Below are 16,156 nucleotides of genomic sequence, written 5' to 3'. Positions count from 1 at the left end.
CGGCTTAGAATTAACTCAAAGACTCAGACTTGAAATAACAAGATGGCACAAACAAAATCCAAAGGCAAAATCTCAAACAGTAGTACTAGAAATGAATAAGCTCTGAAGGCTCAGCACGAGGCCTTCAGGTACAAGCTATCTACAAAGGAATGTGGCAGGCAAAATTGGCATTCTAAATCTTAAAGGGACAATAGCAGCTAACCATACTCCAGGGGTTAGGAGAGCTGAAATTTGGATGCCTGCCGCTGTTCAGTCAGGACCATGACAATGATGTATCAGAGAACTATGGGAGCCCTGGAAAGTCAGCTTAATCAGATAGAGGTAGGATGGTCTGAGATTGTGAATTATGCCCTCAGTATGATGTACTCTCCACAGGCAATCTTCTGCCTTCTATAATGTGAAATTATTTGTGTGAAGTGGACATGCCCACCATTTCAGGCCTCTCTGCTCTATAAAACTCCCGGGGCCCTGTCATTCACTGTTCATGCTCTGCCCTGGTTTAGCTTCCAAAAATGCATCATTTTTCACATGCCTGAGTAAAATTCTACCTGCATTCTAGATCCTGCTGTAACCTAAACAATCTTCTTCCCTGTCAAGTACACCACCAATTTTAGTGTCATCCAAAAAGTTACTAAACCATGCCAGCTGAATTCTCATCCAAATTGTCAATATAGATGACAAACAACAGAGGACCCTATGGTACATCACTTATTACAGGCTTCCAATCTGAAAAACAATCCTCCACTATTACTCTTTGATCCTTTCCACCTCACCAAATTTCTTTCTAATTGACTGACTTATTCCATCTAGCCTACTATGCAGAACCTTATCAAAGACTTATCAAAGTCTATGTAGACAATATCTACAGTCCTGCCCTCATCAAACATCTTGATCACCTCTTCAAAAATCACAATCAAATATGCAAATCATTATTTCCCTCACATAAAGCCATGGTGACTATCCTTGACTGCCTGAAGATCAAGTGATAACCAGACATAGACTCGGTAATGTTCCAGTACTACAATGTGGCAGGTTTTGTGCAGTGAGTACCTTCAATCCTACATTTTACAAAATAATCTACAGATTCTGCATCAGGTCCAAAGCGAAACATCAGCTTCTGTGATCTACCACCATCCTGATGTTCCTTAGAAAACATCAGTTCATCTGCTGGGATCACTTTGGAACAGATTTACATTCACGTGGCAGGGAGGAGCAGAGAGGCAAAGTAATGATGCACAATAGCTGTTAGGACTTTGACTACTGAAAACAATTACGAGAAGAACCAGTGGTGGAAATTGCTTCATGCATTGCCATACAGGGACTTACTGTCCCAGTGGGATCTTCTTTGCCAGACTCTGTGGCCTTAGCCCAGGCTCTTTAAGTAATCCAAGTCAAATGCACTCAATAGCCCTCTTCTACAGTGTACGATTCTATGATTCAATGAAATTGGTTTCAGGAAACAGGGTTCATTTCTTTGGTGGCAAAATTATATCCAGTAAAGCTACTCAAAAGACTAAGAATTTCACTGAGAGAGCATTGCTTACACTAAACAGGAGGGAGTGACTTAAAATATATACAGTATGTATATACCCATGGCACAAGGTTACCAATAAATCTCCATTCATTTCTCAGTACCGATTCTGTTGGATAAAAATTATGTATTAACAACTTAGATAGCAATTAGAGCTATTACATTAGCAAGACAAGGTAGATGGAGAAATCGGTCAAACAGTAAAAAATTCCTGGAGTTTCATGAGCAGAATAATGCCACATTTATTAAGAACAGAAAGCAAATAAATAAAAGACAAAGTAAAGCAGCAGAAGAACAGTTAAAATGCAAGTGCAAATATCCTTCTTGTACACAGCAACATGGAAAGCACAATGAAATCTTTGGTTTGTAATTGACAATTCTGTACAGTAAATAATCCCAACTCTTAGCATTTACATTGGCATTTTTCATAAATAAAGTAGAAAAATAGATCAATGCAAGAAGAGGTCATGTACCTTAAAGATTTAAGAAACAAAGACAGATTTTTTTTTATTTTTTTTATCTGAACAAAAGCTAAACTTTAAAAATAATAACACATTATATCTGCTTACACATCTTCCATGGGAAGAGATCAAAGACATAATTTGAGCATCATTTCATTGAACAATAGAATGACTTGGCTGTTTTCTCTTTCTATGTCAGACACAGAAATAACTCCATAATCCTTATTGCTTTGATTTGAACTCCAAATTCCCTTCAGTAGAGAAATTGTTAAACTAGGGAAGAGGAATTAATAATTGACTGTGATCGACCCAGGAATTTTGGAAAGATAGATTCTCAGGTCTAGATGGATATCTGTGAGTTTGCACCCAGAATGTAAGTTTGGACTTCCCTAACAAATATTCCCCATGTCTTTGAAAGTCCACGTAGAATCCATTCATCTGGGAGGATTTTGTGCCTTTAGCCAAAACCGCTTTCAAAACCCCATTCAAAATCACCTGGTATTCAGTCCCTTTTTCTTTAAAGTAGAAAGTTTACTTTTAAAATTACACAAATAAAGATTATTATATATATATATATATATATATATATATGCTTGAGTTGTAGCCAATCAAGCGACTTAGTGATTACAGATCACTACAGCCATCAGCTTAATTTCATACCTTAATCTAATGTCAGCTGAAAGATGATAAACTTGACTCAGCTGCAATAGTGTTAATAGAGAAAAGAAGTATCAATATTTATATTTTTAACTCTTCAGTGTGATAGGTGTATATTGATAAAATAGTTAATTTATAACTGAGTGAATGAACTACCAATCTCAGAGGAAGGATGAAGTGTTTCCGAAAGTATTAGTCCATATCAGTGACACAATGGTAATCCAGGGACTTTTTTTTTGCTTTTATGATATCCTATCTTATGCAAAATTTCCATTTTGAGATACCCTACTCCGCCCAAAAGCTGTGTAATATTTGGATGGGATCATATTAACGCTCCCATCCTCGAATTAGCAGAGTTAAACCAATAGAACTGCAACACAAAGGAGGCAATGATGTCTTTACCCGATGAGTTTTGCCTGGCAGGATTTTACATGCCTTCAGTTCTTTCATAGCCTGTATGCATGCTGGGGGATATGTGGAGGATGATGAGAAGGGAACTGACATGGGCTAACGCTTTGTAGATAGATGATTTTTAGATAACTCTTAAGTCTGAGTTGCAACAAGAAAGCAAGTTTGCAAATTCTGGTGTGTTCTGATAAAGGATGGGTATATTTTGCATCTATCATTGGCCAATTAAGTTCACATCAAATTTCTCCAGTCAGTCTGAACAATTTCTCAAGTAGGTTATCACACAGAAAAAAGAACTGCTATATTTACAAAAATACAGTAAAAACTCCCAACTTTCAGTTGACACAATTCCCTTCAGGGAACTCAACCTACAAAGACACTGACAAGAACCTTGTGACTATTGCTGTGCTTGGTGGGTTCATGTGCAAACCGTAACAAGCGTCTGTACATACACCTCCACCTGCTAATCAAAAGATTTCTTTATGATGTGAATTCAGCTGTAGTGAATCTATGTAAGCTAGAATGCAGTAGTTTAGCTGCAAACATGAAACCACAGCACTGTGCTTCACTCAGGAACTATGTTACACAGTCCCAACAAATTATATCATTCTCTTTTGAAAGGAATCAGTCCTCATTTTTAAGGCTAATTTTTTCTTAACTGCCTGTGCTTGATAAACAGCGTGATAAAATTGCTGAGTGCCATCTTGTCATTTTTAGATTGGTTTCTATTGACTACAGTAAAGCATAAGTAAGATTTACAGATCCATGCTAAGCAACAATGCAAGCTATCTATAAAGGTCACTAAATACCCACTGAAATCCTGAGCCCACATTGAATTTTTCGTATGGACAGACAATGCCTCATTAGTACCACGTCCCATTTCATTTCAAGAGATATCAGTTAATCCCTGAAGCCTTAAATCAGCCTTGGCAAAAAGAATTGATGAAAGGTTCAGACACTGCAAACCTGCAGCTGAGCCTGTATTATATCTTTTCTTAAAGGGATAAAAAAGAAATCTATTTCAAAAATATTTGTTCCATGAAAAGAAGTTCTGTCTGGCTAAGACCCCTCCAATTGGAAATGCTAATGACATTTTGGTGTCTTTTTCTCACTAGTACATGAGCTAAGTCATCTCACTGTGTGATGTCAAGATGGAAGCACAGTGCAGTAGGACCACGTCAGTAATAAATCTCTCAAGTGGACTTGGAAAGACGTCAACTAAATTAGCCTCACAAATCCCCTCTACACCCATTATTCATAAAGGTTTGCTTTACTGCATTATTTATTGCCCATTCCTTGCTAACACTACACATATTGAAATTTCCAAAGTAAATTATAATTAATGTAATCAATCAATTGCAAAGCCTCCCATGTAGAATATGATTACCTTCACTTAACAAGATTAAAATTTTATTGAGTTTCTGTAAGAAATAGGGAAGAGCATGCATTTATATATAAAAACGTCTCATGTCCTTATGATTCTACAAGGTAACTTCACAGCTAATTAATTGTTTCTGAAACATTGTCAATATTTTGATTTTAATGGAAATGGAAGTTGGATGGACTATGAAATACTCAGACCATGCAGGGTCATAGACAAGGTACCCCTGCACCAAGACAACCTGTAACCTCCAAAACATACACTACAGTGTCTTTCAAACACCAATGAAACAAATGACTGGCCTATCTGTTTCAGAACTGTTGATCAAAGGATAACAGCCTGGCCATCAGAATAAATATTATTATTATTTCCTTGTGTGCATGTGAAAGGCAAGCCAGAATTTGGCCTAATAATTGTTAAATTGCAACACTAGCTCAGTAATGTACTTCTGCATAATGTGGTTATCACCCGGGGAAAAGAAAAACACAAATTTTAAAAGGTGTATTTGTGCAACCTCTCGTATCCAATACATTCATTCTACTTCAAAGGCCTTTCCAGGAATTGGGTAGACAAGGGTGCAAGCTTTGATAATTTGACCATGATTGAAATGAGTAACTCTATTACAGGATCAAACGAGGAAGCCGTCTCCTTCTTGGAGGCAATGTTCTCACCGTTTTGACCATGACCATGATAGGGTGCTGATGGGGAGATCAGCCCGCTGTTTCTCTCCGTGGGATGCTGATTTTAACCACTTCTGCTGGTGAATGTGATAGGCAATTGTGGCAGGGCAGATGAATGGAGGGTCCACCCCCGAAGTATTACAAGTCGAACTGGTGTTTGGTGTTCCAGAATTGCCAGGCCAATATCCAAAAGCCTGATTGCTTGCTGCTGCAGTTAGCAGAAAGCAAGACCCAGGGTGTGAAGAATTGGCTGCTGCCCAGCTTGAAGCAGCATCCTGTTACCACCCAAGTCTCCCCACCAGTATTTCTTGACCCAGTGGCACCTTTGAATGTGTCCTGTATTGAACACTTCCACTACTTTTGATCTTGTTTAGTTTTAAGAACAATCCCTTGCTAAGTGCTAGTTAAGGAAATAAAATACGTTAACCTTTACGTCAGCTTGGTAAATTGTTCATGATGATGTCACCTGCCAGGGTTTACACCGATTGCAACAATAAACACTCCCAACACTTCCAATCTCCTGTCACGTTCATTCTCAATCCTGTTCCCAATCTGCTATCTGTACAGGCATTGCTGTTCCAATGCAGACCAACTTAAGAAGAAGGAACCTGCACCTCATCTTCTAACGCAGCACTTTACACCTGTCAGAACTCAATTTCAAATTCTACTATTTCAGATAACCAGCCTTCCCTGTTTGTGTGAGCAGTAAGTGCCTACATACATTTCCCAACAGTTGCTGAGTACTGCATCACACAGACAGTACTAACAGAACCGCTGACACCCAGAGAATCTAGATCTCCACTCCATCACAGACATTCTCCTCTTTGGAATTTAACACAGTGGTTTCTTTAATCTCCGATTTCTGGAGAACGACTAGCCTCCTGAAACATTAACCCTTTTTCTCTCTCTCCAATGATGCTGCTTCACATACTGACTGTTTTCAGCATTTTCTTTCTTTTTATTTTGGAAAATCCTGACAATTTTTCACAGCTGTTTGAAAATTACAGCACAGTTCATGGTTAAATATAGTGTATCTCTAGATTCATAGTGTCAATGGGAAGCACTTAAGATTCTCTTCATAATCATCTCTCTGATTAAATTCATTCCAGTCTCTGGGATGGCAGAGTGGTTGACAGCAAATAAGTGATCAGTTGCTTTTTACACATCCATAATTTCAGTGGAGAGCAACATCAAACAGGTGAGTTGTGTCTGGCTGCATTTATTATATAACTTGTTACCTGCAAAACCTTTACTTCACAACATCCAGGCTGTATTCATTCATAAATAATAATAATTAAACTGTAGTAAATGAATGTTAATTAAATCATGCAAGCTCTATGTTGGTGGCATTTTCACTGACATGATCTTTTTATCAAGTTACTTTTCTCTAAACAACCCTTCGTTACCAGGAGATTGGATGCTGTAATCATTGTTGCTAATTGTCTTTATGCATGCAAATGTGGTGTAAATAAGAAAGATTCTACTCATACAGTAATTAAAACTAACAATGACTTCCCCCGCCCAGGGTGTAAATAGCTAATACAAAATGACATAATTTTAAGGTGATTGGAGAGAAGTTTAGAGGGGATGTCAGAGGGAGGTTTTTTTTAACATAAAGAAATGATGGATGCTTGGAACGTGCTGCCAGGTGTGATGGTAGAGGCAGATACATTAGGGATGTTTAAGAACTCAGACAGGCATACAGTTGAAAGAGAAAAAGGAGGGCTATGTGAAAGGGATAGGTTGGGTTGATCTTGGAGTAGGTTAAAAGCTCAGCACAGCATGTGGACCCAAACAAACCGCACTGTGCAGTATTCTTCTGTGTTCCACTATCTATGCCAACCAAAACACAATAATCCAGTCAGGAGGCTCAGGCAATGAACTGAGGAGACCACTGAAGTCAGCGCTGCTGTAACAATCTACATTTACATTATTATATATTTTTATTTCTGATGGTTATCCTAATCTGGTTTGTGAAGTTGACATGCTGCACAATTGTAAAATGACTCTACTAAATTGATCACTTCAATGGAAGTCCTTGAGTGGTTATTGATTGGACTCATTAACTTTCTTTTCTCTTTGCAAGTGTTGCTTACCAGTATCCAGTGTTTTCTCTTTGAAGTGAGGTCATTTGAATTAAACTAACTAATTTAAGTAATTAGTTTTTCCGATCCGTGGTAACTGTGGGTGAGCACAATAGCTCCACACCAATTAATAAACGTTCATATTCTAATTTCAAAGGAATTGATGAAAAATAATTTGGGCCACTGGTCATCAACATCAGATGCTGATGGTTATGCTGTGGTTAGTAATGAACACTTTGTGACACTGTTGCTACAGAGTTATGAGGTGACCATTCAAAGTGAGTTAGCTAACATTTCAGTGTCCTATATTAATTTAATAAAATTCATTTTGCATACCGTATGTCACACTCTCTCAGTTTAGTTATTTCATACAATGCAGTGTCAGTGAATGCGATAAATCCAATAAGAAATGTTAACTTAATAGTTTGTAGAAAATACAGAGATCTTTATGAAGTTGAGCTAAGGGTGGCCTTGCCTGTAAGGTTTATTCAGCAGCAAAACTCATTAAGATCCCTACTGTATCCAGCTTTCTTAAGCATGTCTTGTTTAAAGGTGTTCAGCACAATGGCCTTTCCATTGCTGCTGTAAGTATTAATAAGCAGAATATTAAGCACTCCTCAGCATCACTAAACCTATAAGGTGAGAACAGAAGTCCTTTAACCATTGCCACATTAACTCATTTGGTCTCACCCCATTAGAGATATTCCATATTTTACCCACCAATAAAAACTAATTTGTTTTCTCCCTTTCCCAAAGCCGATGAAGGGTTTGGGATCTAGAACATTAACAGCCACAGGTACAGCCTGACCTGCTGAGTGTCTGTGGCATTTTCTGATTAAATTCTGCTGGAAATGTGGTTGTGGGGAATGTAGAAATGTCTTCTCTGCTGTATGCCAAGTCAATTTCACTGTTCATTTGGGTTACTTACAAAATGTATTTCAATTCAACCAATTATTGCCCAAAGTTCATTGATATTGTCACATGAAATATTGAGATCAATTAAAATGATGATACAGTTTCTGAGAGGAAAGATTGTGGTTTCAAATATCTACAAAAAGCAGAGAAAATATATCAAGAGCAACAATTACTGCACAGATCTTCCTTAAGTTTTCACTCTAGAGTGCCTGGAAATCCAGTGGAGACTTTCCAGAGAGTGTAACTCTAGAGAAGTATTTAAAGGCCAGAATTCCACTTGAGAATCTCGTAGGGAAAACACCTCAGTGACTCAAACTTCAACACAGACCCGCAGAATCTGGACCATCAGTACAAACCCTCAGACCCTTCCTCTTCAATAGAGTGCCAATCTAAAACATAATAGTAACAAATTAACTGCTCCAAGATGCAAACCGTGAACAGAGAGAGGCTCAGCCAAAATTGCCCATCACAGTCTACTGATCATGGAACATTAGAGATTCGTGTTATGTAGGCAATTCCTTAAAAACCTTAGGTTCCTGCTTTTTTAACAGATACAAGAAGAACTATGAAAAGACAATTCTCAGAGAAACTGAGGTCTGGGATAATCACAAATTTTATCATTTTTCAATTTTCTTTGGGGCACAATGAAATGAAGAGATCGATAAAAATAAACAATGAGACATGGAAGTATAAACGTAGTGGAGCTTACATGCCTACCAATACCCTTAACCTTGCAGCATGTTATCTCATCAAGTTGCTAAAGGATAGATATCATTCCTCAATGCATATTACCATCAAGTTTCATATTGTTCATAAAATGTACTCATTAGATCATAGTATTCTCCTTAATATCCATATTTTACAAATGTATTCACTCTGTAGTTAGATGCATTGTAGAGAACTAACTGTCAATAGCTTCATGGCGTAATGTAATTGGGAGAAACCCATATATGGATGTTAAGAATGCCCCTCTCTGCCTGCTCTATGGAAGTGTTTTTACATTTCACTAATTCTAATCTATAACTATTGAACTATTGAAACTTCTATCCGTGTAATAGTGAGGTACATAAATGAAATAGATGTAAACATTGCAATTCATATAAGAACATCGCCATTAGCCTTGGAATCTCTCATAGCGTTGTGTTCTAGCACGGGTCTTGGAAGAGGAGAACTGCAACACTGTTCCCTATGTTTCTTTCAACTTCAAATAGCATTTTACAAGCTAGTCATATAAATTACAAATCTAACATCCATTCTGTTCTGCACACCTACAGTAAATGAACTCTGCCATATAAAGAATAAATTTTAGATAAAGACATGTCTCTGTCAAACATTGAGTCAATATACCAATAAATATGCCTGTCCCCCTTGGCACTACCCATTACTTGTGGGTTTAATGTTTCAAAACTTTATACTCTCAGCTCAGCTCAGCATCCAATACTGAATTCAATGCATCAAGTTTTAGGAAGGGTGTGAGGCTAAAATGACATTCTGCTTAGAATGACTTTAACACATTGGTTACTGAAAGTGCTTGGACATTGGCACTGAATTACTATATAATTATATTATGGTAGTAACTTTTAAAGACCAAATTCAATGTGTAGACAACAAAACAATCACTACAGAGCTAGAGACCTGAAACTGATAAGCACGGCAGCCCTTCTGGTCCTTTGTGCAATTTTAGCACCAGAGGCTGCAATTGACTTGTTGGATAACTATTATAACAGGCATGATTCCTAACAAGACCCAGAGCTCACTTGGAATAACCTCTGCGGCTATTGCTATTCAGGAGGCACTGAAACTCCTAATCAAATGAACAGTGTAAACCTTTGCATTACTGAGCCAAACTTGTTGGTCATACCTTATGTCTCACAAGGTCTAGAAAAGTGTAATTATTTTAATAAGAGGGGAGGCTGCAATTTGTAGACTGGTGTGATGTAATATGTATGATTTACTGATAAATACACAGATCCGACACACTTCTTTCAGATCCTAATGCTGCTGTCTGAGCAGGTCAAATAGTTTCCCGGTCAGAATCTCATATCATCTTAAAACTACAGCACCAAGCAAAAGGACAACAGTAAAGGGTCTGCACTGTCCATACTATCGTTCAGTGGAGAAGAAACAAATAAATCTTTTTTTATGTTTTGAAAATTAATTATTTTTAAGCCATCAGCCAAATTCCTCATATCATTAACATTCTTGTCGGAGCTGCATATTAAAATTGAGCTCCGTTTCAGAATTTCACAAAAAAGATGGGCACCATCTTTCAGATTGAGTTCCATCCCATCATAAGTGTCGGAGCTGTCCTGCGATATTTCCACAGTTGCTGGCAGTATTAACTGGGGCTCAGTCATTCCCCTGTAGACCACTTCCTCAATGCAAGACCATCTCTTCCTTGGTGACGTTCTGGCAGAGTACTTGCTTATTCCATTTTCCACAACTCTCCCAATCCCGGTTGGCTCCGGATCAGGATCATCCAGCAAGTAGAGAACAGCGCCATTACACATCCAGGCATGGCTCAGGTTTCTGGAGAAACTCATTGACTTTAGGGAGATCTTCATAATATAATTGATAATGATGCTGGATTTCCAAGAGGTTCTCTCATGAGAGAGGCAGTACCCATCTTTTGCTTTTGTAAATCTTTTACATTTTGTATTAAAGGCAAGATTGTAAAGGTTCGCTGTGCAGGCATTTTGATTCCATTGTGCCATCAGTTTTGAGTTACTGTACATTCTGAAATGACATCTTTGTGGCTATACATGTATACCTGGGCCATTTGCGCACATTAGTTGTGTCCTCATGATCTGGATGCTGCTGAGAATCTTCTTCTGATGTCCCATCAGTGTTATTCCCAGTCTTCGGACATCCCTGTGATAGAGTGACAAAGAAAAGGCAGTGAAATGTTTATGCCCACAGTAAAGAGCTTAGTGTTCCCAAAGTTTGTGCATCATTATTACATTAGATCCTGCACTGATCTTTAAATTGTGTTTCAAAGTCAGTGCAAAAACTGCTGGCCACCGTGCTTCAAGTATTGATAGTAACATTGGAAATAGCAGGGTAAAATTAATTCATTTTTGCTTTGGAACACTTTACAAAGTGACACAGGCAAAATGCTGGAGGAACTCAGCAGATCAGGTAGCATCTATGGAAATGAATGGATAGTCAATGTTTTGGGCCGAGACTCTCCTTCAGGACTGAGAAGGAAGGGTGAAGATGCCAGAATAAGATGGTGGAGGGAGGGGAAAGGGGCTTGACTTCAGTTTAGCACCTTTTAGGCTGAGATATTAAGTGTAGGAGAAAGAGAAAATATCTTGAGATGGAGGGTTCAGCACAACTATAGAGAGTTCTTGCGGAGGTTGGAAGGTATGGTACGTAGACAACCACCTTTCCAAATAAAGCTCAAATCAGTTTTGGCGGTGTCATGTGTGAACTCTCTGATGGTGCTGTATGTTCCTTCATTTACATAACCTGATGTAAAGTTACTAATTTCACTGAGGGAACAAATAACCACGCTTTCATCTCCTGACACCTGGTTACAGCGTGAACTTTTCAGAGTTGCTGCAACGAAGTCTACCCAGCCCCAGCTTTTACCTCTTTCCTCCACATTCTCCCAACGCTGAACTGTTATCTCACACACACACACACACACACACACACACACACACACACACACACACACACACACACACACACACACACACACACACACACACACACACACACACACACACACACACACACACACACACACACACCAAAGTCTACCCAGCCCCAGCTTTTACCTCTTTCCTCCACATTCTCCCAACGCTGAACTGTTATCTCACACACACACTCACACACACACACACACACACACACACACACACACACACACACACACACACACACACACACACACACACACACACACACATCTATCCAGCCCCAGCTTTTACTTCTTTCCTCCACATTCTCACACACACACACACACGGGGGGGGGGGGGGGGGGGGTGATACAAAGATTTGTACTGACATTATATTTATCATAAATGTGTAGCACACAGGGCAGCAAGAACAATGTAAGCCAAAGGAGGTCTTATTAATTCACTCAAGATTTAAAGCTATTCCTCCTATAAGCATTGTTCCACTTGAAATATGATCATTGTAGTTCAAGACAGATTCCTTTTCCATAGTCTGTGAAGTCCCTCATCAATGATCTCAGCATTGAAATCCATGTAAGGATGTGGAGAAAGATATTTACTTATGGAACATCAGATTCTTTCTGAGATAAGCAATAGTTTTCATGGTGTGATCAATCATAATTAATTCCGAAGAACTGACAAGCCCTAAAATGTTTATATTACAAGTATGAAGTTTCATTCCTTTAAAATATAATCTTAATTTCTATCTGCATTGTTATATGTCTATTTTACCCTTCCCTTTATTTCATTTTTCTTTCCGTGTAGTTTATTACATGTGACTACAATCTAATTTATGTTTCTTCATTTAGGCTCTGTGGATCAGTTGAATGGACTGGAGAATGTTGCCATTGCTCAGGTTACTCAGACACAGCAGAGGCCTTGCACAAAGAACCAGGTTGAATCAAGCACCCAACAACAGCAAAATGATTCCAAAAAAAAGTCAAAATGTCTTTGAGCATCTGCCGGCACAGTGAGAGGTGTACCTTTGCTCCTAAGTACTTATTCCAAGCCTTCACGGCAAAAGCTTATGAGAAAATTCCTCTAACAGTTGCAAGCAGACTTCAAACCTTGGGGAACATAAATTAATCAAACCTGGTATGTCTTATATTACTGTTACTTTTATAATAAGGAATTCCCCAATCTGAAAGTAACTTCACACACACACTGATGTTTTAAATTTGAAGCTCTTGTTCCATTGAGGATTGATTATCATCACATGTCTACTTTTTAATTAGACATGATAATAAAGAAATGGCTTGTTAAAGTTCTTCTGGTTGAAGGATGGACTATTTCATCCTCACAGGCAGAAACATCTCAATCACAGTGACAGTCTACTTTGTTTACGTGGGTAAGGCAGATTATTGATTGATGTTGATTGGGCAGATGGCAGGTTGGTCTTTTCTTCCTTCTGAAGAATGATCAAAGGGAGATGAATTTCAACAATTTCACTTGCATTTCCCAAGGATACTGGCCAATGGTGTAGAAATTGTAGTGATTTGCCAACAACCTCATTCAAAGATATTCAAAGGGGTCAAGTGACTTTATAAATTAAAACTTGTCCTTCCAGTGAAGGCTACAGTCAGCAAAGGAGTTTTATTATTTCAGAATAAACTGATGAGAAAATATTGCAGTTTAAAAAAATCACTTCTTTAGCTCACCCTGTGCTTCAGATATTGCGCAGTGATGGGTGTGGTTGATCTAAAGGTTACTGATTTAGTTATATCTCAGAACAGTGGTCCAGATGGCAGGGAGACTGGTAACCAAGTCCTAAAGCAACAGTCTCCCCTGGTCCCAGTGAGACTCACTGGTATTGCTTCTGAAATACTTAACAGAACAAAACACGTGTATTTTTTATTTGAAATGCATTAAAGATTTGATGAAGCAGAGAAAGCAATAGATGAAGAAATCAAGTTATAGCAGCAATGTAAGAAGAGTTCTTCCATCTGAGCCAGAATCCCATTGCATCAGGCCGATGGGAGTTCGGAGAGCTGGGTTAAACACAATAGGCAGCGATTCAAACAGAGAGAGGAGAAATGGGTTAAAAATTCTATATCTGAATGCACGAAGTGTCAGGAATAAGGCGGATGAGCTTGAAGCCCAGGTGCGAATGGGTAACGATGATGTTGTTGGGATAACGGAGACATGGCTGCAGGGAGATCAGACCTGGGAAATGAATGTACAAGGGTATACGTGCTATCGTAGGGACAGAAATGTGGGCAGAGGGGGTGGGGTGGCCCTGTTGGTGAGGAATGGGATTCAGTCCTTTGCAAGGGGGGACATAGGGTCAGGAGAAGTAGAGTCTGTGTGGATAGAACTGAGGAACAGTAAGGGCAAAAGGACCCAAATGGGCGTTGTCTACAGGCCACCAAACTGTAGCATAGATATTGGGTGCAAGTTGAATAGGGAGTTAACATTGGCATGTGGCAAAGGTAATGTCGCAGTAGATATGGGGGATTTCAACATGCAGGTGAACTGGGAGAATCAGGTTGGTGCTGGACCACAGGATAGGGAGTTTGTAGAGTGCCTACGGGATGCATTCTTGGAACAACTTGTACGAGAGCTGACCAGCGACAAGACTATTCTGGATTTAGTGTTATGTAATGAACGGGATTTGATAAGCGATCTCGCAGTAAAGGAGCCATTAGGAGGTAGTGATCACAATATGATAAGCTTTTATCTGCAATTTGAGAAGGATAAGGGCATCTCAGAGGTGTCAGTGTTGCAGATGAACAGGGGAAACTATGGAGCCTTGAGGGAGGAGCTGGCCAAAGTTGACTGGATGGATAGCCTAGCAGAAAAGACAGTGGAACAGCAATGGCAGGTATTCTTGGGAATAATGCACAAGGTGCAAAATCAGTTCATCCCCCAGAGAAGGAAGGATTCAAAGCAGGGAAAGGGGCCTCAGTGGTTGACAAAGGAAGTCAGAGATTGCATAGCATTAAAAAAAAGGAAATATGACGGAGCTAAGGTGAGTGGGAGAACAGATGATTGGGAAGTTTTTAAGGAACAACAGAACTTAACTAAAAAGACAATACGGGGAGAAAAAATGAGGTACGAACGCAAGCTAGCCAGGAATATAAAGGAAGATAGCAAAAGCTTTTTTAGGTATGTGAAGAGAAAGAAGATAGTTAAGAACAATGTTGGGCCCTTGAAGAATGAATTGGGTGAAATTGTTATGGGAAACAGAGAAATGGCAGAAGAATTTAATGAGTACTTTAGATCTGTTTTCACTAAGGAAGACACAAGCAATCTCCCAGATGTATGGATGGGCCAAGGACATAGGGTAACAGAGGAAATGAAACAGATTGACATTCGGAAGGAAACGGTGATGAGAAGACTGATGGGATTGAAGGCTGACAAATCCCCAGGTCCAGATGGTCTGCACTCTAGGGTACTAAAGGAGGTGGCCCTGGAAATTGCGGATGCATTGGTAATCATTTTCCAATGTTCCTTAGATTCAGGATCAGTTCCTGAGGATTGGAGAATGGCTAATGTTATCCCACTTTTTAAGAAAGGAGGGAGGGAGAAAACAGAGAACTATCGACCTGTCAGCCTGACATCGGTGGTGGGAAAGATGCTAGAGTCCATTATTAAGGATGAAATAGTGGCATATCTAGATAGCAGTGATAGGATTGGGCCGAGCCAGCATGGATTTACCAAGGGTAAATCATGCTTGACTAATCTGTTGGAGTTTTTCGAGGATGTAACCAGGAAGTTAGATGGGGGAGATCCAGTGGATGTAGTGTACCTCGATTTTCAGAAGGCATTTGATAAGGTCCCACATAGAAGATTGGTGGGTAAAATCAAAGCTCAAGGCATCGGGGGGAAGGCATTGACATGGATAGAAAACTGGTTGGCAGATAGAAAGCAAAGGGTAGCGGTGAATGGGTGTTTCTCAGAATGGCAGGTGGTGACTAGTGAGGTGCCACAGGGCTCGGTATTGGGACCACAGCTGTTTACCATTTACGTTAATGATTTGGATGAAGGCATAGAATATAACATCAGCAAATTTGCTGATGATACTAAGCTGGGTGGCAGTGTGACATGTGATGAGGATGTTAGGAGAATTCAGGGTGACTTGGATAGGCTGGGTGAGTGGGCAGATACTTGGCAGATGGCGTTTAATGTGAATAACGTCGCACGTGATGAAGACCATGGAGCGGCTGATAATACAGAATCTGAGGCCACAAACCAGGCACGCCCAGGATCCTCTTCAGTTTGCGTATAAGGAGAAGGTGGGAGTGGAGGATGCTATCACGTATTTGCTGCACAAATCACTCTCTCACCTAGATGGGGTCAGTTGTGCTGTGAGGATTACATTCCTTGACTTCTCTAGTGCCTTTAACACCATCCAGC

At 39.4% G+C, this 16,156-nt stretch overlaps 1 protein-coding gene and 1 long non-coding RNA gene across 4 annotated transcripts in view; one reads left to right on the top strand and one right to left on the bottom strand.

Annotated features, from left to right (window-relative positions):
* The window catches only part of LOC140718210 (uncharacterized), a 105,566-nt gene that overhangs the window by 58,144 nt on the left and 31,266 nt on the right, over positions 1-16,156 (top strand). For both annotated transcript variants that reach the window (XR_012096651.1, XR_012096652.1), the window contains exon 4: positions 12,610-12,895. This is a non-coding gene — a long non-coding RNA (uncharacterized lncRNA). The remainder of the gene's footprint in view (positions 1-12,609; positions 12,896-16,156) is intronic.
* The window catches only part of epha8 (eph receptor A8), a 567,400-nt gene continuing 552,992 nt past the window's right edge, over positions 1,749-16,156 (bottom strand). For both annotated transcript variants that reach the window (XM_073031661.1, XM_073031662.1), the window contains exon 17: positions 1,749-10,988. In XM_073031661.1, coding sequence (XP_072887762.1) covers positions 10,874-10,988 — 115 coding nt within the window. In that variant the 3' untranslated portion in view covers positions 1,749-10,873. The remainder of the gene's footprint in view (positions 10,989-16,156) is intronic.

This window comes from Hemitrygon akajei, chromosome 29 (genome assembly GCF_048418815.1).
Source record: "Hemitrygon akajei chromosome 29, sHemAka1.3, whole genome shotgun sequence".
NCBI lineage: Eukaryota > Metazoa > Chordata > Chondrichthyes > Myliobatiformes > Dasyatidae > Hemitrygon > Hemitrygon akajei.
The sequence above is the reverse complement of the archived record's forward strand: the minus strand, read 5'-3'. Positions and strand labels throughout refer to the sequence as shown.